This window comes from Aythya fuligula, chromosome 5, assembly GCF_009819795.1.
Source record: "Aythya fuligula isolate bAytFul2 chromosome 5, bAytFul2.pri, whole genome shotgun sequence".
NCBI lineage: Eukaryota > Metazoa > Chordata > Aves > Anseriformes > Anatidae > Aythya > Aythya fuligula.
In genome coordinates, this window is record NC_045563.1 from 17,971,749 (window position 1) to 17,996,684 (window position 24,936).

The window sequence follows — 24,936 nt, forward strand, 5'->3', positions numbered from 1 at the left end:
GAAAACAAGTTCTTCCAAGCTGTGCCCTCTGACACAGTAATTTGGCTTGATTTGAACATCATCTGTATTTTGAGACTACGCTGCTTTATTTCAGTTTTCTGGCAAATGAAAGAACATTGGTTCTGTCTGATGCCAGGTAGGAATAGCAAGGAAAATAACTTTTGCTTGAGTGAATGCCTCTAACGCTATCAATGCATAAATATTTGAGGATTTGCCAGTCCAGGACCCATTCTCTATTATATTCTTATCAGTTCTTTAGCCAGTAGACTTCTGTGGTATGGGAAGTATCCTATTGGCTATGGCTTTATAAAACAAATAAGATCAACTCTTACCTTTTAAATGGAATTTTCTTGTACTGTGCAGTATAAGGGATGTTGAGGGGAGGGAGATGAATGGGGGAAGCAGGCAGCAGATCATGGACAGAAAAAGAAGAACAGAAAATCAAGTGTGTCCCCTTCCATACAACAGAGTTTCCTGAATTCTTGCTGTGACACCCTGTGCTCAGCAAGGACGACTGGTGGAAATACAAATAACTCTCTGATTGCGTCTTTGTTCCTCTCAAAATCAGACGAATGCTTCTGAGCTTTTTCAGCTGAGGTGTTTTCAATTCTTTCTCATCTGTCCCCCCAAAATGGTGCAAATGTCATGTTTCCCACTTGCTACATACATGCAGATTTGGTTCTTCACATCTTTGTTTTGGCTGCGTGTTTGAAGGCCTTTGGTGAAGAACTGTAAAGCAGCATCCTTGGCCCGTCATTCTTCTCCAGTAGATGTTGGGCAAATACCAACTCCTTGCATTAAGTTGTTGTTATTCACAGCCTCATTTGCTGAGCAGTCTTCCCAGTTACTTGGCTTTTTAGGCTTTTTTTCCTTCCTCTGCATTCTGTAGACAAATATAGCCATATTCCAAAGATAGCTTGAAATGATACTATAGATATTTCCACTTAAGTTCATGGGAAAAGGATAGTCTGGGGATGTGTTTTAACTTTTTTTTTTTTTTTTAGTTTGTTTGTAAATCCCTCTAGCTCTAGCTACGTGGCTACGAATAATGGTTACAGTAGCCTCATTGACAGAGCCGTGAATTGGTGACTGCAGGAACTGGGACGCACACGGGTGCTGTGCTTTGAGGTGGTCATCTGCGACTCCCCATCCCTCCCTGTGCTGTCCCCGTTGTGCTGTTGGGCACTGAGGGCACGCCTGGTGCGATGCAGGGCCGTGTGGTGGTGCAGAAAGCAGAGGGTGTGGGGCTCCCCTCTCCCTCGGTCACTCGGTGGTGTTGGGTTCATCTCTCGCCTGTCACCCCACTAGCAGCCATTGCATCACTGCTACAGCTGCGGCGCTTGCGGGGTGGGGAAGCCTGGGCCACACAATTCAGTAACAGTTCCCTGAATTGTTAGGAGCTGAAAATGAGGACTTGGGAGCGAGTGTCTGTGTGATGAACAGTGGATGACATGAGTATCATGTTTGTTAATCATACAATGTTACTGCAGTGGAAATTATTTGACTTCTGCATATGAAAACAGATTCACAAAGTTTGGGAAACTGCAAATAGTATCATGGTGTCTTGTATATTATTGATGCTAAATTCAGTAAAGGTTTCTAATTTCCATATATTAATAAAGGTTTTCCATAAATCAAGTTAAATTTTAAACTTTATTTTTAATTATTCCTTTTTCTTTAGATTATCTTTACTTCACTCTCCATTAGCTATTGGCTTTCTTTTATTTGGTTCTTTTAGTAAGAATGATTTGCAGGGAAAGTCACTTTCTTTGCGGCTCTGTTGTTAGCCCGACATTCTTAGGACAGTTTCTAATGTCATATTAATAGTAACAGACCTTCTATGAGGAAAAAAGCAATGAAGATTTTTTCAGAGCCTTTCAAACAATAGGGAAGGGATGGCTGTTCTGTAATGGTTGCTCCTGTGATTCTAAGGAATTCTGTAGTTTAAGTCTTCAGTACTTATTTAATAGTTGTGTTAGACTCCAAGTAAGGTGCACTGACGGTTTCCAAGAATTGCAGTATTTGCTGTCATAAAACTGTGCACCTTTTATCCTTTTGCCTAATTTTTGAATGAATGTTGAGGAATAAAGATCCCATTTAAAGTATGAGAGGTGCAGTTGCATTTAGTACCTGTGTCAGGTATCCACGTAATCCTTGCCTGTGTATTTGAGCCAGGATTTCTCGAGGTATCAATCAGTCTTTCTACAAATGTTTTTCTAAAAAACATCCTAAATGTTCAGAGCATTTCCAGTATCACGTTGCAGTACCCATGGCCGTAAATTTTAAAACGAAAGGCAAAGTTTCCCTTCAAAGCTATTTCTTCAGTAAATATTTATTTTCAGATAAAAAGCTCAAAACAAGTTTCAGAGGGTTAGGCTTTTTGCATCTTTATTGGCTGGCAGTCTTTTTCAGGGACACATGTGGTGTCCCAGCATATGGATACGTGTACGTGCCATTTATAGTCTGTGTGTATATTTTGGAGAAGAAAGTTTGTTTATTCGCAAGAAAGGAAGTTTGGGGATTGTCTGTTAATCGGTGAAAGCTTGAACCATGATTTTTATCATCACCTTTGCCAGCTGTGACTTGATTTCTGGTGTCACACAACTCAGCTCAGGGCTTGCCGGTGGTGATCCGTGACCACGTTCCCCGTGGCTCATCACCACAACGCCTGATCTTTGGATCCTACTATGTAAGAGTGGATCCTCTTCCTCTGATTTTCATAGGACTGCTTTTTGTTCAAATAAAGCTATTTTGCTAATGGCTCAGAGAAATAAAAACTAAAAGAGCTTGAAGTGTATTAAAATGTCTCATTTTGAAGTTTTGCAACAAAAAGTATGGAGTCCTTTTTCTAACCAGAAATTTTTAGCACTTTTGTGTTTTGAATTTTGACGTGGAAATCAAGCTGCTAGCTTCATCAGAACTAAGTTTACTTATCTAAAAACCTTTTTTGGAGGAGGCCGTGGGGGGTCCTTAGTGGAGGAATTTCCAACTTCAGCAGAGCTGTGTATGGCTGAAAAGAGAGGCCGCCTTCCCCACGCATTCACCTGAGCTGAGAGTTGCTGCTTTTTGTATGGCTAATGTGTTTTATGCTGTGGAGGCCTGGTAAAACATTCTTTTCCCTTTCCATTTATGAAATAAGAAGAGCTCTTTTTTTTTTTTTTTTTTTTTTTTTTTTCCTTTGTAAAGCTGTGTTGAAGCTCTGAAGGTGATAGTTTGGTTATCTGTACCACATTTCTTCACAGATTCTTGAACTTAATTTTCGGAACCCCCACAGCCATTTAAAGAAAGTGTGTCAAGCAATTTTGGTACCTCTAAACATAAATGAGAATTAAGGGGTTGTTTTAGGTATATTTGAAAAATGGTGTTGTTGAGTTTCCTTAAATTTTGTGTGGCCCCGAATGCAGTGTGCATGCATGGGGTGTATGCGCATGCTTGGTTGTTGGGGGGATTCGCTCCATTTCTAAATCATAAAACTGCTTTGTAAAATATCTAATTTGTAAGTTGTTTTTGGCTTGGTTGATTCGTTAGTTTGTTTTTGCTATGAGTTAAAGGTTGGTGGGGAAAGGGGGGTGTTAAACAGTAGGCCTCAGAAAGTGGGCTTCCGTTCAGCTGCGATTTCCAGAGCTCCTTCAGATGCAGCCTGGATGAGGATGCTGGACTCCACGGCTTTCTAGGTTGGAATCCATCTTGCCAATATTTCAAGCCAGCCTGTGCTGTGTTAACAAGCACAGATGAACCTTGCTGTGCCGTTCTTAGGTGTTCTGCAAAACTTTCCTCTCTGGCATCTGTTGGTGGGGGCTCTGGCCCCAGCAGGCTGCTGGTTTCATCCACTTCGGTGGGGTTGATGCTGTTAGGCTTTTGGGGAGATTCCATGTGCTCAGTCCAAGGCTTTTTTTCCCCCTGTGACCGTATTTTAGTGATAAATGTGCAATCCTCCAGGGGTTTGAGTGCACCGGGGTGTGTGTGTATGTACTGGGCGCCTTTTATGTCCAAAGGCATCGTGGCTGCCAGGCTGCTGCTCTCTTCTGCGCCTGGAAACAAAATGTGCTGGTTTACCGAAGGTGAACTATTTCCATTACAGAAACTCAGCGCAACAGCGACAGGCGGGTGGCCTAAGCAAACCGGCTTGCAGTGGGTTTGTCCCGTCAGCTCGTCCCGGCAAACACACCGGGGGACTTAGTTGTGCTGTGCGGTGACTCGTGGGGGGCACAGAGGAGAACGGGCTCAGTTTGCTCGGCTGTCGGGGGCGCAAAGGTGCAGGACTTAACCCTCCGTGCCTCAGGATCATTTCTTCCTCACGAAAAAGGAATGAGTGAGTGATGGGCCGGCCCAGTACCAGCGTGGATCGGAGCCGTCACGTTCCTTTCCTTCCACTCGGACTCACTTCTGCCCTATTGGCACTCTCCTCCTGCTACCTGCCCGACCGTACTCTGTAGGCTTGTGTCGTGCCTCGGTCACATACCATCGTTCTTCATTGCTCCCCTCCTAAGGCATCCAGGATTGTACAGCCAAAGGGTCTTGCTAATGTAAATGTATTTCATTCTTACCTTGCTGTGGCATGCGTGCAGTTGTTAAATTTTCTTTTCATTAGCTTGTATGAGATATTTTTGGTATTGGAATTGGTGTTACATGGACTTCATCTGTGAATGTGGAATAACTGTAGTTTACGATTCAGCCCTTTTCAAAGGTAATAGCCAGTGTCCAGCTCCCTACAGCTGCTGGTTGATGCCTGTATTTGTTGCCTGTGGCCCCTTTCCTCTGACTGCTCTTGTCCGTGTTTGTCCATGCTGCAGTTTTTGACTTAGCTGATGGCTGGCTGTGTTGTCTGCCTACACATTTTGCAGAGCTCTACACCTCTCACTATTTTTTTCTGTGGCTATTTTTATCAGGATTTTATTAAGTACCCTTCTAATTGAAATCCTGTTCAAACAGTTGCTATAGACTGCTTGGGAAACGTCCTAAGATTAGTTTGAAAAACTCAGATCAGACTAGACTCTTTTGTCACTTTAACTTCAGTGTCTAAAAGTGTATATAATTCTCTGGTTTAGTGTGTGTGGTTGTTGTTGTTTCTTAAACCAGAGTATGTGAAATTTGCAAAAGTAATTGCATAATAATGCAGATAGTGAAGATTGAGCTAATAAAAATGCAGTGGTTCTTTAAAATGTCCAAGCAGCACTGGGAATTTGTATTAGATGGTTCTGCTGGATGCAGGTCCCAGTATATAAAAAAGAGATGTAAACTTAGCAAATTGGGGTTTCTTTGGGTTTCATTCGTTTCAGTGTTTAATCGGGATTAGCGGATGGAGGAAAAAAAAAGTAAAAAAAAAATAGAAGTAAAATACAATAACAATAATAATTAAAACTAACCTAATTTATTATTATTATGTATCTTTCCTGAAAAGACATTTTTTTCCAGCCAGCTGTCTGATCAGTGGCAAAATTCATAGCAGCTCCCCAAGTATTTAACATCTCTATTAATTGGAGTTCCTTCTCTGGATGAAAAAATGTTCTTTGGTTAGCTGTTTTGCATATGAAAGATGGAGACAACCATTTTTCTCATGAGATTAAAAAAATAAATAAAACAATTAATTAAATTGAAATCATTTTCTATACTTAAGGGAATGAATAACAAACAAAGCTTCTGGAGCAGCCAGCTTTTATTTTCCTACTTGCAAGTATAACATAATGCAAAAGGAAGACTTTAGACAAACACATTCTTTCCATGGAAGTTGAAGAGCCATAATCAGATGTATTGCTAAAGTGATGTAGATCTTTCTTTTGCTGCCTTTTTTTTTTTTTTTTCTTTTCTGCTGCTTTTGGCTTCAGATGTAGAAATAGAATTGCTGAGATTTGGGGAAAAAGAGAATGGAAAATTCTGCTGGAAATGCTAGAACTGGTCTTTTTCTGTCTCCCTGGGGATATTACCATCCAAACCCTGTTTTGAAGAGGCACGGCAGCAAGCTGTATCGATGAGCTCTGGAGCAAGAGGTTCAGGAGCTGAATTTGTTGAGTGGCACTGCCAAAAAAACCCACAACCAAACAACAACAACCAGAACCATTTTGTTTATTTCCATGTTCATTGCTATTCTCTGTTCTGTGGGGGTTGGGATGCCCTGAGTTGTGCCTGATCGTTAAAGCCCCCCAGACTAAGGGGACATTTCTGATGAACTGTTTGGATTTACTGCCCAGTTTGCCTTCTGGCTAACCTAACACAACAGAAACGTGCTTAGGCTTTGGCCGCATGGTCCTGGGAGCAGCATCTCCTGATTGCTCAGCAGAGGGTTGGTTTTTGTGGTGTTTTTTCTTCTTTTTGTGTTTCCTTTCTGTTCTTTGCCACGTCCTTTTAAGATGCTCTCATTGCCCTTGCACGGTAGCAAGCTGTCCTCTCAGCTGTGCTGATGAAGCTCGTGGCACTGCATCATAAACTGGGTCCTGGTTGTTTGATTATTTTTAAGGGATTGGGGCTTGTCAAGGAGGGATGTGGGCTTTCTAAAAACATTCCTACCAGAGAGAACGTGCCACTGAACCACAATGTCCCTGAGGCTGGGTGGATGGCACAGTGCTGTGATAACAAAATAATGCTCAAATCTAGCTCCCAAAGCACAGAAGAGCACAGAGCATCATCATACTTCGGTGTATTTTGTCAGGTTAGTGCTCTAAAACTGCCCTAAAGGTTTCTTGACTTGCAAACTTGTATTGTCAAGTCACTTCCATGCCACAGGGAAGTTTCCCAGTGCTGGGTAAAGCAGCAGCTGGGGAAAGAGGAGCCTTATCCCAACATTGAGGTTCCCCAGTCTCGGTGAGCCTAATTCGCATGGCACAGTTTAGCAGCCTGCTGCATCTATGTCTGTACTCAGACACAGTATCAGTAGGGCTATTCCTAATCTAATTAATCTGTAACTTAATTCCTCGCTAATCCTCGGCTGGCATGGGAGTTTGAACCGCACCAAAGCGGGCAAATGCTACCTGGGGACTCTGACCCGGGGAGAGGCAGCACGGGCTGCTCCTCGCTGCCTGCCTTCTGATCTCCAGTCCTCAAACTGCAAGGTAGAAAGGGGAGGTGATTTGGAGGGAACAAACAAGCTAACAGTAATCCCTCTGTGAAGCAGGAACTCGGTTTTCACTGGGATGTCTCTCTGGGCCTGCTGCATTGCTGTTGTGCACAGACTTTGACACCTGGATGGAAAACTTGTCTCTTTAATAGCTTGTGGGGAAGAAACAAGCACATGGGCTCTGGCCTGTCTTGGTCACTGACCAGGCGCAAATAATGAACTTATTAAACTGAATTAATCTCTTAAAGGAAATGGTTTGAAATCCATCTGGTAGAGAGCTGAAAAGCAGACTCAATAAAATCCTAGGAAATTGAGTGTAGGAAGCAGTTTTCTGTTGGCAGAAAGCAGAATTGGATGACCCGAGGAGAGTCTTTCTGTCTTGAATTTCTGACACAGAGGCAAACAGAGATCAGCAGCAGACCCTGCGCACAGGGCTGCAAATGGCATTTCCAGGAGATGAGACTTAAATGCGCTTGTTCCAGCTGAGGTGGAGCACGATTCCCTCAGCGAGGTGTCACGCTGGGGGTTGCTTTTTTGATGGGGCATCCTAATATTCAGAAGGTAGTCGTATGCACGAAGCTGAGCATACTGCTTAAATCATAGGCCACTGAGACACCGGCTGATCTCAAGCTATGGTGCCAAGGAAGGAAAATCATCAGTAACTTCAGCTTTGTGTGCAAGCCTGCTATCGATTTCTGTGGCTGGAAATAAATCACAAGTTCTTTTTGTGTAGTTGTTGTGTACCCACACCGTCCCCAGGGGATACTTGAAGTGACAACTCGTGCTTTTTCCCCCAGTGCCACTCCGATGCTGGATGGATGTGAGGAGGGTGCTCAAGTGTAAGCCTTTCTGCACAGAAACTGCCAGGCTTGCCTTTTTGTGCTGGCAGATTCCCAAAGTGCAGTGAGGTGATGTGGCCCTGCGCTGGCTTCTGCAGGAGGCTCGGCACCTGGCAGTCCACCTTTTGTTGCTGCTCCACGCGAAGGGCTCATCCTTTAGGAGAGTGTTGGGCTGTGTCCTCTGGTTTTTGACGCTAATGGGTTCTTCACAGCGTAGCTCTTTGCCTAAGGACATGTATTAGTGAGCTGGGTATGGATGTAGCCTGGCAATTGCATTCGTACTTCGGAGCACTCCTTGGGGGTGTGATGGAGGCAATGCACATCCCATCAGACAACAAGTTTCTTGCTGTCCCCCAGCTTCCAGACAGTACACAGCACTGTATTACAATCAGTGCCAAAACTAGGTGCAGACTCTCAGCAATGTAATCTTGCCAGCTTTAAAAACTTTTGAAGCCTTTGGTTTATTTTTCCTGAATCAAAGCTTAAGGTTAGCCCTAGGTTTGCTGGAAATGAATGTCCATTGGAGCCAGCTTTTTTGTGTGTTTGTTTTTAATGCCCTCGCTAGGCTGAAGTTTCCAATTACAGAAAAATGAATTTTGCTCCCAAATCTGTCTGGGAAACGGTCAACACTGATAGTACCTCGGTAAGAGAAGTCTTTGTTCCTTTCTGGCACTACCTGCAAAGACAGTCATTAGCTGAAAAGTAGCAGGCTTGCTTAAATCTCTTCTTTGCTTATTATTATTCAGGGACCCGTGCTCTCGAACCTTTCTCAAACAAAGGCTGCCTTTGCACCACCCCAGCTAAATCCCGTCCCGTCAACACGACACGCAGCTCGCAGGGCCTCTGCTGCTCCTGGCTGAGCCCCGAAGCCCCCGGCGTGCCCAGCGTGCAGATGACCTGCAAGCTCTGGAGCTCCTCGAGCAACACCGGGGTGGCTCCTTGGCTCTGCAAGACCCTGCCGCGCACGCTGTGCGGTTTAAAGGCAAAATGCTTCCTGCTAATTATGAGCAGTTACTCTGTAGGGACAGACTCATTATAGGGGCGCTGAGCCCTGGCCCGCCATCCTTTTCAGCACCTGAATAGTGTGGGAGGGAGGGGGAAGAAAATGGCAAGAGGAACTGGAGTGCTGGCACCAATTAGTCCTCAGATTACTGAAAGAGGATTGCAATTTCAAGGCCAAAAAGAGTAGGGAGTGGGTAAAAGGATTTGAAATGAGATTATGGGACCTAAAAGCGCCTTTCTTTTGTTACGGAAATAATTCAGCAGTTTTGCTCGAGCCAGTGAGACAATCCCGTTTGTGGCTGGAGTCGGGGAGCTGTGTCCCGTTGCTTTTTCAGGTTCTTTAGCTAAGTTGATCCCCACTCGCATTTGTTAGCGCTTCCTGCAAAATCAAAGTGTTTCCAGCAAACAAACAAAAACAGAGGAAAGCTACTGGCTCATCAAAAGGCCTGTTGTTTTTCAGGAAGCTTATTTGTATTCTTTGAAAGGAGAGCCAAGGGAAGGAGGCAGATTGAACTCCTTTTTTCTTTGGGAAAACTTTTCCTGGTGGTTACCACGAGACTGGCACTGGTTGCCCTCTCGCCACCCGTAGCGGAGATGAGCAGCAGTGCTGCTTGTCGGCCTGCTCAGAGGTGCAGGTCCTGTAGCTCCTGCTCCCCTTCCAAGCAGCCTCCTGTCGGCACAGTAGCAGTGTGTGTAGTCACAGAATCATCTAGGTTGGAAGAGCCCTCCAAGATCACCGAGTCCAACCTCTGACCTAACAATAAGTCCTCCACTAAACCATATCACTGAGCTCTACAGCTAAACGTCTGGTAAAGACCTCCAGGGATGGTGACTCAATCACAGTCCTCCTCATCCAGGAGGAAAGGGCGTGAAGCCTTCCCACCCTGCTCAGGCTAGCCTTCAAAACCTGTTGTAGGGTCCCTCCAAGAAAAGAGGGGAGGGGACTGAGGGGTGAGCCCACCACCAGAGTTCCCACGCAGACAGAACGGGGATTGGTGAAGGAACACAGGCTCTCGTACTGCCCATGGGATTTGTTTAATTGGCTTAATAAAGCTGCAGTGGTAAAGTTGATGATGCTATAGGCATCTTGTGGCACACACTAGTCACAAACTTTCTGAAATAAGATTAAGATGTAAAAAAGCAGTTCAGGAGAGGAGATAACACGGAGGAGGAGGAGACCATTGAGGCAGAGGTTAGCAATGACAAGAGAATGGCAAGGCCTCTTACAAGTAGGAGAGCAAAATGCTTTGAAAAGGGCAACGGGTACTGTGAGATGACAACGATTTCTGCTAAAACCCCGCATCCCTTCATGTTTCTCTGTGGTGCCAACTGTAGGTGCAGGGATTTCTGAACAGGAGCTGGTGTTTCAGTGGGTTGTGGCTGATGGAGAGCACAGGCAGTAGCTGAGGGGTCGGTGCTACCAAGGGCTGGATGTGCTGCTCTCCGATGTGTGTGTGTTTGCTTTCAGTCATCTGTGTGTTTGCTGGAGAATGCAGTGATGTGCTATAAATGAGACTGAAAAAAGGGACTTGGCTGTCAATGAGGTTACTAACACGAGAGTCAGCTGGCAAGGTGTGGCGGAGTGGCTTGTTCAGTGCCCCCCGTGACTTGTCAGAAGTTACTTTAGCACGTGAAGGAAAGATTTCTGCCTAATCGGTTGTAGTAAACGGATGCTCTATAAATTAATCGTGCCTGTAATGTTTAGGAGGTTATGTCCCGTTCGTTTTATGACTGATTAGGATCATTTCACTAGAATGAGCAAGCTTGAGGTCATCTGGTGTTTGAACAGCACAGTTTGTTACTTTCTGTGATTTGCTGCTTTAGAGGGCACGGATGCTATCAGGAGGTGTCAGGGTGTCAGTGGCACTTTCTAAACACCAGTGAACCATAATTAATTGTTTCCTGTAATCTAACTCATTGATTTTCTATATTTGAGGTGATCCGAGGAACAGCTTTACTCCAGGGATTAATTACAGAGAGAGAGAGAGAGAGTGCACATACACTTATGAACATATTTTTGCTAGTTAATTCTAATGAGGATTTTTTCTGCAACCGCATGGCAGGTCCTGAGTCAACTGGAAGGGGAATTGCTCAGTATCTGACAGAGAGCCATGCCCGTCTTAACAGCTGCTTTTGGTGCTCGTCGTCAGCGAAATGCCTCTGGTTTGGGGTTGCCCACAAGCAGGTGGAGCTTCCAGGGCCTCCTGGCTCATCAAGGAGAGAGCTCTCGGTCTCCTCTCCTGGCTGTTAAACCAGAGCTGTTCAGCAAGGGGCACAGTGGGTTGCTGAACTGTCATGTTGGTTTTCTTGTTTTGCTTTCTTGAGCTTTATCAAGAGAGAATTAAGTGGTCTAGACTCTAACTCTAAGCTTCTGTGTTTTCACACAAGGTTATTACCAAACTGCTGTCTAAATATACCACGCAGAAATAGTAAATTCAGATATTTGCAGCTTTGTGGCTTTTTTTCATGTTTGCAACAATTTTTTTCAACTTTCCCTACATAAAGTTGCAGCTGGTAAAGTGGAGATGTAGAAACCAGTACCTCACAGAAACCTGCACCTGAAAGCACAAACAATTGCCTGCCCACCTTCACCTTTCCTCATACAGCCTTCGTTTCTATACCTCTGCTTCGTCTGCTGCAAGTCCCGGAGTGAAGAACAGGGGGCTTAAGCCATTTCTTACCAGGTCACATTCAATTTCTGTACAAACACCTGAGAAGCAGCCAGCAAACGAAGGGAAGCATAGACCAGATCACAGGTTTCACTGTGGAAGCTGAGATTTGTTGAAGAAACAATGCTACAAGACACTTTCTGGAAAGGTAGTCTCCTTTTTGGTAAGGATGCCACTTCATCAGTCACATGAAAAATTGCTGGCTTAAAAGTAGAAGGGTGACTTCTTGTTAGAAATTATGGGAAGGTCAGTGTTTCTTTCCCCTTGCAAGTTCTTCATTCATGCAGGTAATACTATAACCTGAGAAAATTATTATAAAGCTATCAAGTACAATGTTGGTGTTCTCAACAGGCAGAACAGCTGTTCTCAGAGCTAAGAATTAGGGATAAAGGCACACCCTGAATGGTATTTCCCATTACAGGTGGGAGGTTTATTTTTCTCCTAAGATGAAAGTGGCTAAAGATAATTTAAAAATGAGTAAAAATAAAGTCCTCTGAGTATTTGTTTACAGTTAGATGTACAGAATGTGTGAAATTCATTATTTCTTAGCTCTGCTTTGAAAATCTCCTGTAGAAGATACTGGGAGCTGGGTACTGTGGCTATTGCTGGTGTAGAAGTAACTGAGTGCTGGTCTGGTGGAGGATGGAGAGCGGGATAGTGAGTGGAGACCTGAGAAGCACAGATCACCTACAGCTCCTCACCAGAGATCAGTTCTGGTTCTTCATCTTGAAAGAGGCTGCAAAGAGGGAGTAGAACTACGTGTGAGGTCTCACCTCCCCCAGCCCTTAAATTTGAGGCTTTTCTGGAATAAAAGGATAATTCCCATCTTCTCCTGATCGGGTTGGACTGATAGGACTGAATTCGGTCAGACTGGTGCCACTTGGTTTAAATTTACTGCACGGTGGTGAGCATGTGATAATTTTAATTAATGTTTTAATTTCTTCTGTGTCCGACCTGAAGCATGTGGGATCCATTTATGGGAAGCGTTGAGCTCTCATGGGTGCAAACATGACCAGCTGGTGATAAGGAGCCTTCGTAGGGCAGCACAGAGCAGCCTGAAGCCAGAGGTGGGGTGTCCACAGACTGGTCCTGGGCTGCCTCAGGCTTGCTGGTACTTTTGGGGGTACCTTATCACCTCTGAGGGTACGTTTTCCTTTCTGTGCATGGAACTGGTAACTCTGTAGTTCTGTGGGTGGGAGGATCAGTTTAGTGGAGGTTTTGAGAATCCCTCTGAATGCAAAAAATACAGTCTTCTCTTTCCTCTTCTGGTAGATTGTAGACCTCTTTTCTCTTCTGATGGATCTGTAGACCCAGTCTGTGGGGTGGAACAGCCCACCGTCAGGTGCTGTAGCCTCATGGTGTGTGTGTTGGTCTGTCCCTTCCCCAGCCCAAGGATAAAGCTCTGGATTCTTCAAACTGAGCATTGTGAATGAGTGAAACCAGACAGATTTTGATACTTCTTGTTTTTTTTTTTGTTTTTTTTTTTTTTTTTAATGCCTTAGCAGTTCATTTCTAAAACTGTAACTCTAACAATAACTAGATCTTTATATATTACACTTCTGTGCTGATGATAGATGCACACACAAACTGTGTATCCTTCACCTTTTAAGCACCTTTCACACCATGCAGTACAATCCTCAGGCACTGATCTCTTTGTGGGTAGCAAGATTCTGGGACCATTGAATGCAGGGCTCTTGTTGCCGATGTGTGTGAAGTGATAGAATCAAAAAATGTAATTGGGACTCTCCAAATACGTGAGTATCTGGCTTCTGTTTTATTATCATCATCGCATTTTCGTGTTTGCCTTAACTTAGTGATGTATGCATCAGTGTGTTGTACCCAGTGCCTGCAAGTCCCCTCTGCAGAGGGGCGTGCAGTGCTGCTGAGCCTGTGAGCACATTAAGCTTCCCAGGGAAAAATACCCTCAGCATCTGGGAGAGGTTAAACGTTCCAGGGGAGAGGTTAAACATTCGTTTTGTCCTCTGCTTCTGTAATTCCAGAAGCCAGATTAGTTCTGAATCATCTGAACCACATTCATTCAAGATTAATGAGAAAAACCAAGTATGGAAAATTTTAGCTGGTAAGCGCCTTGGCTTTAAGCAAGCAATAGAGAGGGGGAGTGCATATTGGCAGCAGCCTGCGGGTCACGCTTGGCTTTGAGTCTTGCTGGTACTGAGATTCATGAAATGAGGAGTCACACCACACCAGATAAATAAGAATTTCAGCAAGTGACATGAAACATTTTGGGGAGGGAGGCAACTTGAAGACCTCGTCTTCCTTTTTGCCATTTCTGTTTTGTCAGAGATCAGATTTGCTCTGTTGTGTACGTGTATGTTTATAACTTCGTGCATGTTCACGGTACATCAGTGTCTTTAACCAGCAACGTGTTCTCCCTAATGGATTTCCAGCAGAGACGTGCATATCGTTTATCTGAAGGCTGATGGGCCATGGTTAGAAATGTAGCGGGAGCATTGTGCAGAAAGTGTTTGTGAGACCCAGCCAAGTGTACCAGCAGAGCTTCCTGGACTGCTGCAGAAGGAATAAATGGAGAATTCAGCACTGGAGTAGCAGAAGTAAATTGGGTCACTTTGGGCTTTTTAAATTGTTGATGGGTTTCAGTTTGGGAGAAACCCTGGTTTTGGTACAACTTTACAGCACTGTGCCTAGCTGGTGGCTCTGCTGTTCTGTGGTGGCTTATGGTGAACCAGGTGCTCAGCATCAAAGTTCTCCAAAGCTTTGTTTTTTTAGCATTAACTATCAGAGTAGACTCTTTGTTTACATCAAGTTGAAAGTTAAGGTGTGCCTAGGTATAGGCAATTGTTAGGACTTGCTTTATTTTCTTGAATCTGAGATTAAAGACTTCCTTCTTCCAATTCTACTCAAGTAAAAACAAAACTGAAATGAAGCTCTTCTTCCCCCTCACTTGTTTTGCAACAGAGGCTATCATCAGCAAACTGGAGTGCTCCATTTCTAATTTTGTAGAACAGAAGAGAGCCAAACTTCTCCCAGCTCGTCAGGTCAGCATTTGATGCTGCTACAGTCCAAAAGAGGCCACAGCCCTCTGGTCTTCAAGGCTGCTGGCCAGCCCTAGATGGGATCGTCTGCTCATCTGGGCACCACAGGACTGGCCTGTGGTGCCTGCAGGAGCTGGCACAGATGTGCCTCGTAGCACACAAGCAAGTTCAGACAACTCTGAAGTGCCCCCAGCCCGACTAGCACCAGTTTTTCATCCAGTGATATATAGCCTAGGAACCAGGTAATAACAGCTGTGGATTAAGGAGAGACAGCACTACAGTGTGTGAAGTGACCTGCGATGTTTTTCCTTCCTTCAAAATCAGGAAAAGTAACAACCTGTCCTCTAGTAGAAGTGTACTGTGGTGTTCCTACTCTAACTGTATGTGCTTCAAAACACTTTTTCCTCATCTGATGTGTTGTTACTTAACGATTCTTTATTCCTCCCAGAGATACGTAGACTATGTCAGTAAGAGCGTATTCCTGTTCTTACCACAAAAGAACAAAAATGAAGCTGAGGAAGGAAGAAGTGACTTGCCTGCAGTCACAGTGTGATTCACTGGTAGAGGCAGAATGAGAATTTGAGGCTGATAGCCAACATCTCCTGATTCCCACTGGAGACAAATCTTTTTTAATTAAAAGTAATGTGGGGCAGTTGTCTCACCATAAACTTCCAGCTATATATGGACTTTTTCCTATTTCAGTGTTCAGCCTAGAATTATAATGTGCTCACAATAAATGTTAAAACATTTAAAAGCAGATTAGTGGCAAGTTTGCATTTTCTCCATGTGTCATACTTCAAATAGCCATTTCTTTTGAAACAACTCCATAGAAAAAAGGATTTGTAAAATTTATTTAAAGAACAATTCCTTCATTGTTGTCCACAAGTATATATTCAGCGCTTGGCAAAGACTGAAATTCTTGCTGAACGCTCACCAGGGGACAAGAAGGCTTCATATATTACTTAGGCAGTGAGAACGGTCTTTTAAACACCACAGTTGAGTCATTGATGGGCTCTGAAGGACACATGGCCATGTTTTTCTTGAGAATAGGAATCACCATTTTTATCCCAAATTCTGGAAATAAGAGTGTTGTTTTTTTTATTGTTGTTGGTTTTTTTTGTTTGTTTGTTTTTTAAATCCCAATCTCTTTCCCTTTCTATTTATTTACTTGTATAATTTCTTCTTTTAAGTGGGGACAGAGAATGGCTTTGGCTATTTGGAGAATACAAAGATCTGGTCAACTTTCCACTTTTTTTTTCCACAGTTTTTTTCTGGTGTTCTGTTCATGAATAGCTTTCGTGTGCAACTTTCCTTTTGTCTTTAATAAAAATTTAGATGTAATCCCTCTGGCAGTCATGACATACAGAAAACTCATTTAGAGTGTGCAGGAGATCAGAATGATATTACTTGCCCAAAAATGTGTTAGGCACCCTAGAGAAACCAGGAAAGACTCCATCCAGGAGCTTAAAGTCTCCATCCCCCGTGTCGCAGTAAGAGAGAGATACTGAGAGACAATAAAAGCCCGAACTGCAGAGGAAAGAGAAGCATTACCAGAATATTAGATCAGTCTTCATAAATTAGAAACTAGTATTGTGAATTCATAAATCTCTTTAAGAATAATGTTGTGTCAGTTATGGAAAATCTGAGAAGATAGAGTAATGGTTTTGTATTTTTAAAATCTCTGAAGTAATCAGATTTCATTAAAATCAGGAAATACCTTAACACGTACCTTCCAGATATTTTTTATGTATTGTCATTAGCCAATTTAGTAGAGCTTTTTTTTTTTTTTTTTTTTTTTATCCTTTGATTTGAGAGGAAGCTTGCTTGACTGTTGCTAGGTGATAGCTAATTGTGATATTAACTGCCAGCAAACTGCTGGCAGGGATTGTGTGTGTTTTTTTTTTTTGTTTGTTTTTTTTTTCTCCTTGTTAACAAAACGCATGTGCTAGAGGTGCAGCAGTATATAAATGCCTCCATATTGCTCCAGATCTGTAGTGCAAGTGACCAATTTTGTTAGTGTAGCTGTGGTACCGTGGGCAGGTGCCTGGCGGTGCGGCCGCCATGTTATGCTAGGCCGGGAGGCCTGGCAGTGGCGCTCAGGTCAAGGCCAGAGAGCCGAGCACGGTTGGTGGCAGATGGATCTGAGCAGTGTTGGGCTCAGCAGCGCTGGAGGAGTCCTCAGCCAGTGTGTGGTGGCAGCTGCCCCGAGTTAAGGCTGCACACTTGCTCCAGGCCTCCCGCCATGCTCCAGCTGTTTCTCGCTTGAGGACCTGGGGTGGCTGGCCTAAAGATGTACTGTTCATCTTCCAGCATCGAAGGATACCACATTCCCAGCAAATATGCTACCAAAGTTTTTTCTTAGTTACCACCCCATTCCAAATTATTTCTGAAGGAGCAGTAAAAATTGCAGTCTTCCAGCTTAGTTGGGCATCCATTAGTACCTTCTGGCAGCAGGCTATGTCCCGCTTACCTCAGGAGCTGAGCGTACTTTTCAGAAGCACCATTCCCTGCTACCACTCGATGCAGGGTTTCATGGACTGCAGCCAAATAAAAGCACCTATTGTTATTGTCACCTTCACACCTTTGAATGTAAAAATGGTGGTGTTGCTGTTGATTTCCAGAAACTTCTGGAGGTGGGTTTCTCTACCCACAAGATGCTCCGCTGGTTGCTCTTTGACAAGGTGGTTTACAGTTTCCAGTTTTGATGTCCTTCTGGATGTTTCCTTCAGTTATTTACTGTTTGTTGGAGGTGTAGGTGAGGAATTTTTCGCTGTGGAATGGGCTGGTGAGAGTGGTCCTGCAGCATGGGGCAGCGATGCCTCTGGTCCTTTCACCCAACAGCTGCAGCTCCTGGAGTTCATTATATCACTGTCCTGAAAAACGCTACCGGCCCTGGGGTGAGGGCAGCAGTCACCAGGAGTTGGTGCTTTCCTTTCCACTCCTCCTATGACTGGGAGCTGTCCATGCTGGTCCTGAGGTGAAGAGCTGCATTTCTTCCTGCCCCAGCTCTTCACAAAACCAGGGCCTTTGCCTGGAGGAGTTGAGGTGCTTCGATCAGTTGTCACCGCTGCCCTTGCCCATCGTGTTGGCCGCTGGTAGTGGCTGGATGCAGCAACCCGTGTTGCTGCAGCCCATCTGCAGTCCCACATGTGTTTGCTGCTGCGTGCCTGGTGCAGGTGCCCTGCGTACAGCAGCTCTCAGCTCACAGCTGGCACCGTTCATCCTTCATCCCCCTCCCAAGTGTCCAGCCCTGGTGGCTTGGGAACCCCTCTGTGGGGGATCTGCTGGGCAGGTTGGTTGTTTCCCCCCTGCCTGCATCCTCCTGCCTGCCCTCAGCCCCTGGCCATGTTGGTAACACAGTCATTGGCCTCTGTTTGCTGCCTTTCCTCTCTGTTTTCATCAGCCCTTAATTGTGGTGTGCCGGCCCACACAATTGAGTTTGTTTTGAATTTTCAGTTGTTTGGGTTTTCTAAATCTATTAATCAGGCCTTTCTGACAAAGAGGCCTGTGAGAGTTTTTGGCATAGTTGCGAAATACTGCAACTGCGAAAGCCCCTGGCTTTTTTTTTTGTTTGTTTTAGCGCTTGGCTTTAGGAACTGCAGTCTCCTTGCTCTGATGTGAATTCCAGAAGACAAAGGCTTTACATTTCCTTTTTTTAAAGTCTCTTGAAGCCTGTGCACCTTTTAAAGACCTTGTAAAATGCGTGGCATGCGTTTTGGTAGCAGTAATTGAAGGGGGTTCAGCCATGGGGTGGCCACTGGGGCTGGCCGGCCACCAGGACGCCATGGTGGCTGTCCCACAGCTCTGGCTTCCAGCACTGCGGTGTCCAAATCCACACATTCCTATGGAATGTTTTAGATTTCAGCAAAGCAGCATTTTCCTGGGGAAAAGCCTTCCTTCCAAAAGATCCCTGCTACCCCTCCTTAGTCAGGCAGTTTCCCATGCCCAGGGCCCTGCATAGTGAAGTTTCCTGCCAGCCGTGTCAGAAAAGCTGGCTCCCAGGGAAATCCAGTCCCACTTGTCACTTGGTGTATGTGCCACAAATTTGATGAGTTTGCAACAAATACTGTTGCACTCTGGATATCCCTTTGGCTAAGGGTATGCTAGAAATGACCATGCTTTCTGCAAATCAAACCAGTGGTCCTTGACAGGTAACTGTTGAGGTTTTCAGATCTTCTTATCCATAAACTGTGCTTGTTAGTGTTCTTTTAAGACGTTCATTTTCAATTTCAGCTCTTTACTGGTGATCCAAGCCCAGAAAAAGTACTCTGTGCTTGTCTGCTGCTGGGAGGTTAAGTCAAACCAGACCTGTGCGTGACAGCGATATAGCAGGTCATAAGTGTTCTCACAGTGAGTGATACAAGAGCTCAAACTAGCTTCTACTTCTCTTCAGTAGTTGTGTGGGGATTTATTGGAAACGAAATTTGACCTTAGTCAGTGTGTTTAATTCATAAGTGTAGGGAAAAACTCTGCTGTTAATAATTCTAATTGCATAAACATTAATCTTACAACATGTATTGATTACAAATGCTAGTTCATAAAACAGATTTCCTATTTTTGTTTTATAGGAGAACCAGTCGCTGTTCTCCAGTCTGTTACAGACTAAACTGAAGAAACGATTCCTTTGAGAAAATGCCTGAGATGGGCCAAATGTTTTTTTTATTATAGATGGTCTTTAGAAGAATGAACTTTTAAAAATGGTTTCCTAATCTGGAGCTGGGAGAAGCAGCTTCTGAACACTTTAAAGTGAGAGAGAGTTTAACTCTCTCATTTCTTAACTTGAAACATGTTTTAATAATTAATACCATCTGAGACTTCACAGGGAAAAGTTTGGGAACAGAAAGACAATTTCTCCAATACTGATCAGGCTTAACTAAGCTCCAGCAAAGCCCCACAAGCACAGAAGTTTGTTGTTTGAAAGGCTTGACCGGGCGCTGTGGTACATTATTTACATGCTTGAATTCTTTAGCTTCCTTCCCTGGGAAGGCACAGTTAATTTTCTCAGTTCTTGTGGGTTTGTGCTGAATCAGATGGAGTTTTTTATGAGAGCCTTGGGCTTTTATTCAAGTTGGAAAATAAGATAAATCACTATTGCTTTGTTTCTTTAGTGGAGACACTTTGTCTATTCAAATATATAAGTTTTTCCCTCTCTTCCCTGTATAAAAGCCCTCTCTCACCCAGACAGAAGCATACAGCAGCCCGGCAGTGCCATTTTGCTACAGCTCCATCTCTCAGCTCCACCTTTTTCCTTGGGTTTTTGGGATGCCTGGAGCTGCCACAGTGCGGATCCCAATTCCTATGGCAGCAATGCAGTGCAGTGTGAGGGCTGCACTGTGGCTTTCCCCTCGCAGCCTCATGGCTCCTGTCCTACAGGTTGGCCTGGGCTGTGCCGCCATACAAAGCAGCGAGCCTGTCTGACAGGAGTGTGAATGCCCTCAACAGCCCTTGACCTTCATGTGAGCTGAGGAGCTGCACTCAAGGAGCTGGCGCTTGCTATAGGAAATGCAAACAATTGGTTATATTAAGCCGTATGAAGTGAGCGTGTGTATTCAGACAAGTGCATGCCCCAGTGCACTCGAGCACTTATGAATGTAGACCTACTTAACTTCTTTTTGGTCATTTTGGTCTCTGTGTCTCTCAACTCCCCTTTTTGTTCAGGAGTATTGAAGGCTTTTATTACTCGTGTAATTGCCTTGAATCCTTTTATGGTCTGTATTTTAACACTTTATTTAAATAAGGCACACAGTGAAGTTTTATATGTTAGCACAAGAGTCTCTGCAGAATAATTGTAAAAGTAGGTATTCGTTTTTTTCTTTTATATGTGGCATTTTATCAAAACTTTGCTCACACTGTAAATGTAACAGCATCTGTTTTCCATTTCATTGCATCGTAGCGGCAGTCAACCCAAACAGGACAAAGGTAATGTTGAACAAGGATGGCGTGTGGGGCTTGGTTCACATCTTGTATCCGAAGAGGAAGGTGGATTATCTACAAAGGCAGAGTTGCCTTACATTAATATTACTAAAGGTTATTTAGTCTCACTTTTAATTTGTGCTAGAATTCGGACGCACAGCTATTACTGATTTAGTATTTTTTCGGGATAGTTATTTCAATAAAATCCTTGTGTAGTAGAAGCGCGTATGATTGTCTTAGAGCTTTAAAGGGCTTATGGTGGAGCCTGTTTCATTAAGGAGCAGACTGTTGTTAAGGAACAACAACCCATCCTTCTGCCAAATGCGTGGCATGTGGTGAAGGGAGAGCGGCCCTTCTGGAGCAGTGGGGCTGCTACGGGAGAGGTGCTGGCCATGCATCTCCCCAGGCAGCACTGCTGGGAGCTGGAGGCAAGCTGGGAGCTCAGAGAAGGACCCATTGGGTACCCGAGGGTCTGCCATGGGCGGCACGACTGCTGAAAAGGTGAGAGCAGGCAGCCCTGGCCACCAGCCTGTGCATATAGCAAAACCAAGCTTGGTTCCTTCTGGCGCTCATGGGACAACTCATTTACCACAATGGTTCCTGGTGCAGTGAGTGAATCTCTTCACATAGGGCGCACTGGTGGATGTAGTCTTGTGTAGGTACAGGAGCTGGGTGGTGCTTGGCCAAGGTTTCTTCGTGTTAGTACTTTAGCTGGAATGGTGGGTTGTTATGACTGAGTAAAACCCATTAAGTGTTTGGGTTTTTAGCAGATGGCTTCGAAAAAAAGGCATATATTCTGCTGTACTGAGAATTCAGTAAATATTTTTGACATTGATTTGCATTTTTTATATTATTATTTATGCCAAATTGCTTTTTTCTCTCTCCCTCTAAATGAGAGTGTGGGTGTGTTCTGTGCTGAGGAGTTGTTCTTCTTGTGAAGAGAATGCATCTTGAATCAAATTAACCTATTTTTAAAGTGAGATTTGAGACTTGCTTGAAGGCAAAAATGCCATGAAGTAGCATTAGCTTTAAAAACTAAATAGCATTCATATAAATAGTAATTTACGATTATTTAATGTAAATGAGATTTTCTTTACACTTATTTCTTATTACCTTTAGCACATCAGGTCCACCCATTTGGCCAGGAAGCACCTTTTTCAAGAGAAATGGAGCCCTTCTACAAGGTAGGTGATGGATGCTACATCTTGGAGTAACTGTTCTGCTTAACAAATACCTTGTCTTGCAAATTGCACAGCTTTTGTAATATTCACTGGGCAAGAAGTAACCAAGTGTTTTTGTTTCCTTTAATCTGTTTCCTTTATTGCGCATCTGGTGCCTTGAAAATGACGATGTACTGCATAAAGTGAGTGTAGTCTATAAAAGTTGCTGCTTTTTTCTTTTCTCAGATTATTAATTTGCTTACAGTAAATTAAGAAAAAGTGTTTTTTTCCCTATGTGTGGAATAAAGTGTGCCTAGAACAAAATGTTCCAGTAACACTGATTTTAGCTGTGCAGATGAAGCAGGGTTGTTCTTTGTGAGATGTCCTTTATTTTGCTCCCTAATTGTGCTGATACCTAAGTGTACCCAAAGGTAGGTAGCAGAGCTGTAGCTGGTAAACAGTGTTTAAGGGTGCTTGTCTTCATAGAGGAACTTGAAATATCTTATTTACTTGAGATGGACAATATGAACAGGTTTGCAGTTTTGATATGTGAAGATTTTCAGTCTATCTTCGCAGACTTTTTGCAATCATTGTTGACTGCTAAATGTATTTACATTTCTGCTGTTGTGCACATAGAACTGCTGCCCTTCTTAAGGGAAGCACAGAAAGATGTATCCCCAAACTATACGTTTGTGTATGGTGCAGGAGTAACTTACGTCATTTAAGATGATTTCATGGTCTTTGCAAGCAGTTGTCCATGAAGTGTCTTAGTTTTGTGTTCATTCACATAGTACCAAGAGTTTTACGACTTTTTGTTTTGGCTGAAAGTGCTGTGTAACATCCTCCAGAACATTTACACAAATTAGCTTGGTTGAAGCCTTACTCACAACTAGATCCACAAGTGAATAATTGGCAGGCAGTTGTGCTCACCTACAACCCACCAACATAATCCAACATCCATAGTTTACCTGACGATATTTTTCAACTCATTCCTTGCACATACGACAGTTTGCATCCTTCTTTTATCTTGCTGAGATTTGTTCATACACATTTTAAATGCATTAAGGCATTTAGATTATTTCTTAACAGTCAGAGACAATATAAATTGTAGAGTTTGGCAGCGATTGAATTTGGTCTCAGTAGGGTAGATCTGCTGTCTTTGCAGTCTTGGAATGTTGTTGTTGTTTTTGTCACTGTTGTGAATAGACAGGCTTGATTCGTTTTCATTTGTTCAAGAGTTCAGTTTTTAAGCATTTACCTGCACATATAAAGCTTTTTGTAATTTAGTTTATGGAATGTAAAATATTCTGTCAAGTCTGTATGGTGTAAATATTTTATGTCTTCCTTTCATGCAAGGTATCCAGAAGCTAAGAACAGCTATTTTGTAGTCCTCCCTGCCTTGGCTGTTGCTTAAAACCATCTGCCAATAAAGAAAAGTGCACTGTTCTCCACTCTCTTCTCCTCTGCCCTCCTCTGGCTTCCAGTTAAGGGGGGGGAGAGTCAGGGGGCTAAAAAAATTAATCAAACAAAACACAAAAAAAGTCTTCATATTAAAGAAATAGAGAAAAAGAGAGAGATGACTGCCTTTTCAAGGAGCTAACAAAGCCTAACAGACCTTTAACTCAGTTGGCACTCTGTGTTGCTATTACAAGAGGAAAAGCCAGCCAAATTGAACTGTAATATACACGATCCAGCAATGAGGTTTGAAGGATGAGAGTGTGAAGAAAAACTTTTTAAGGCTATCTTCTAACATTTACTGGTTTTGATTTTAAGTCAACAGAATAACAAAGCCTTTCTTTCTTCCTTTCTTCCTTTTGTTTTTCCCGACAATGAGCTCTTTCATGCACAGGCTTCAGCAGGTTGCATGGAAATAGTGCATCCACCTCTTTGCTGCTTCTGTCTTTTCCACAAGACCTGTGTGGAGGAATGCTAGCAGCTGCAGGGAGGTTGGAGGTGAGGGGGTGGAGAGGTTTATCAAGTCCTATCTTACATGACCATCTTAAGTGCCGTCTGCCAGTGCCTATATCCAGCTTAATTCAAATGAGGGAATGAAAAATTGATTCAAACATCTGTTGCTAGTTTTAACACTGCCATGTAATTGGCAAAAGTTCAGGTAACAAAAAGATTTTAAAGTGTCTTTACTTGATGAATATTTTGCTGAATGAATATGTGAAAACAATGTGCAGTGTGTGTTTCAGACAATAATACTGAATGGTTCTGAAATTTTAGTAAATGTAATATTTGTGTGCACTTGTCACACCTCATTTCTCCTGAGTTGTTAAAGATAATGTTCTTTTTTGGTTTGGGGAATGAAGAAGAAAAAATTTTGCGATGTAAGTAGTACTTCTCTGAGCCAAGAAAGACTAGCAAGCGCTCCTGGTTTCCATTCATTTTATACCTGAACTGTGTGGCAAAGTAATCTTAACCATTGTAAAGCATTTAACTTACCTCTCCAGAGAAAGAGCAACTGAGAAACCAGTTATCTGTGTACCTCAAAATAGCAGAGGAAGAGAAAAGGAAGTTGAAATTCATTGTAGCTATTCTATGTCCTTAATGTCTTTGTCATGAGTGGGATTAATTCTCTGTTCCTTTCTGTCTTTGCTTGTACTTTGTTGAAGAATTTTGAACTTACCTCCTAAAATATATATGCTGTATTCCTTTTGCCTATCATTTTATTAGAGACAAGATGGCTACCTCAGTTTCTTTTTTGGGGGATCATGGTACTGTGGCTCCTAGCATTAACTTTGTGATTAAAACAAATGATAAATTTAATTTTCATGTTGAGTAAGTCACTTACACAGGTGCTTTTTAAAATGTTGAGCTCCTTCTACTAGGTGAGGATTGCACCTTATATCCTCGTACTCTTCGGCTTTATAATGAAATCCCATTCAGAATGTGAATGGGTAGGACCTTCAGCCTTACCAAGTTTGGATACCTTCTCTCAAAATTAATTTTTATATTCAAGGAGATTGCTGTGTTCTAGCCTTCAGAATTCCCAGGACAGAAATACAGTGTTCTGCTCTTACTGCATTGCCTTTGCTACATAGGTGTCTGTAACTCAGTATTGTACATATTGTATTGTTTGTTTCAAAATCGTTACTTAATACACCTTCTGTATTGAGAGACTTTGTTCCCACTGTGTTTGTGTTTTTTTTTTTCTCTTTCTTTCTGTTTTCAGCTGTCTTCTCACATGCATTTTCATTTAATAAAATACATGGCAGGAAAAAGTCTTTAAAGTGGACGTATAGAAAACTCTTCAGGACCTTGTGCTGGGTGAGATAGGTGGGG

The 24,936-nt window shown here is 43.2% G+C and overlaps 1 protein-coding gene across 7 annotated transcripts in view; it reads left to right on the top strand.

Annotated features, from left to right (window-relative positions):
- The window catches only part of FOXN3 (forkhead box N3), a 197,404-nt gene that overhangs the window by 105,794 nt on the left and 66,674 nt on the right, over positions 1-24,936 (top strand). For all 7 annotated transcript variants that reach the window (XM_032188729.1, XM_032188726.1, XM_032188731.1 and 4 more), the window contains exon 4: positions 21,608-21,672. In XM_032188729.1, coding sequence (XP_032044620.1) covers positions 21,608-21,672 — 65 coding nt within the window. The remainder of the gene's footprint in view (positions 1-21,607; positions 21,673-24,936) is intronic.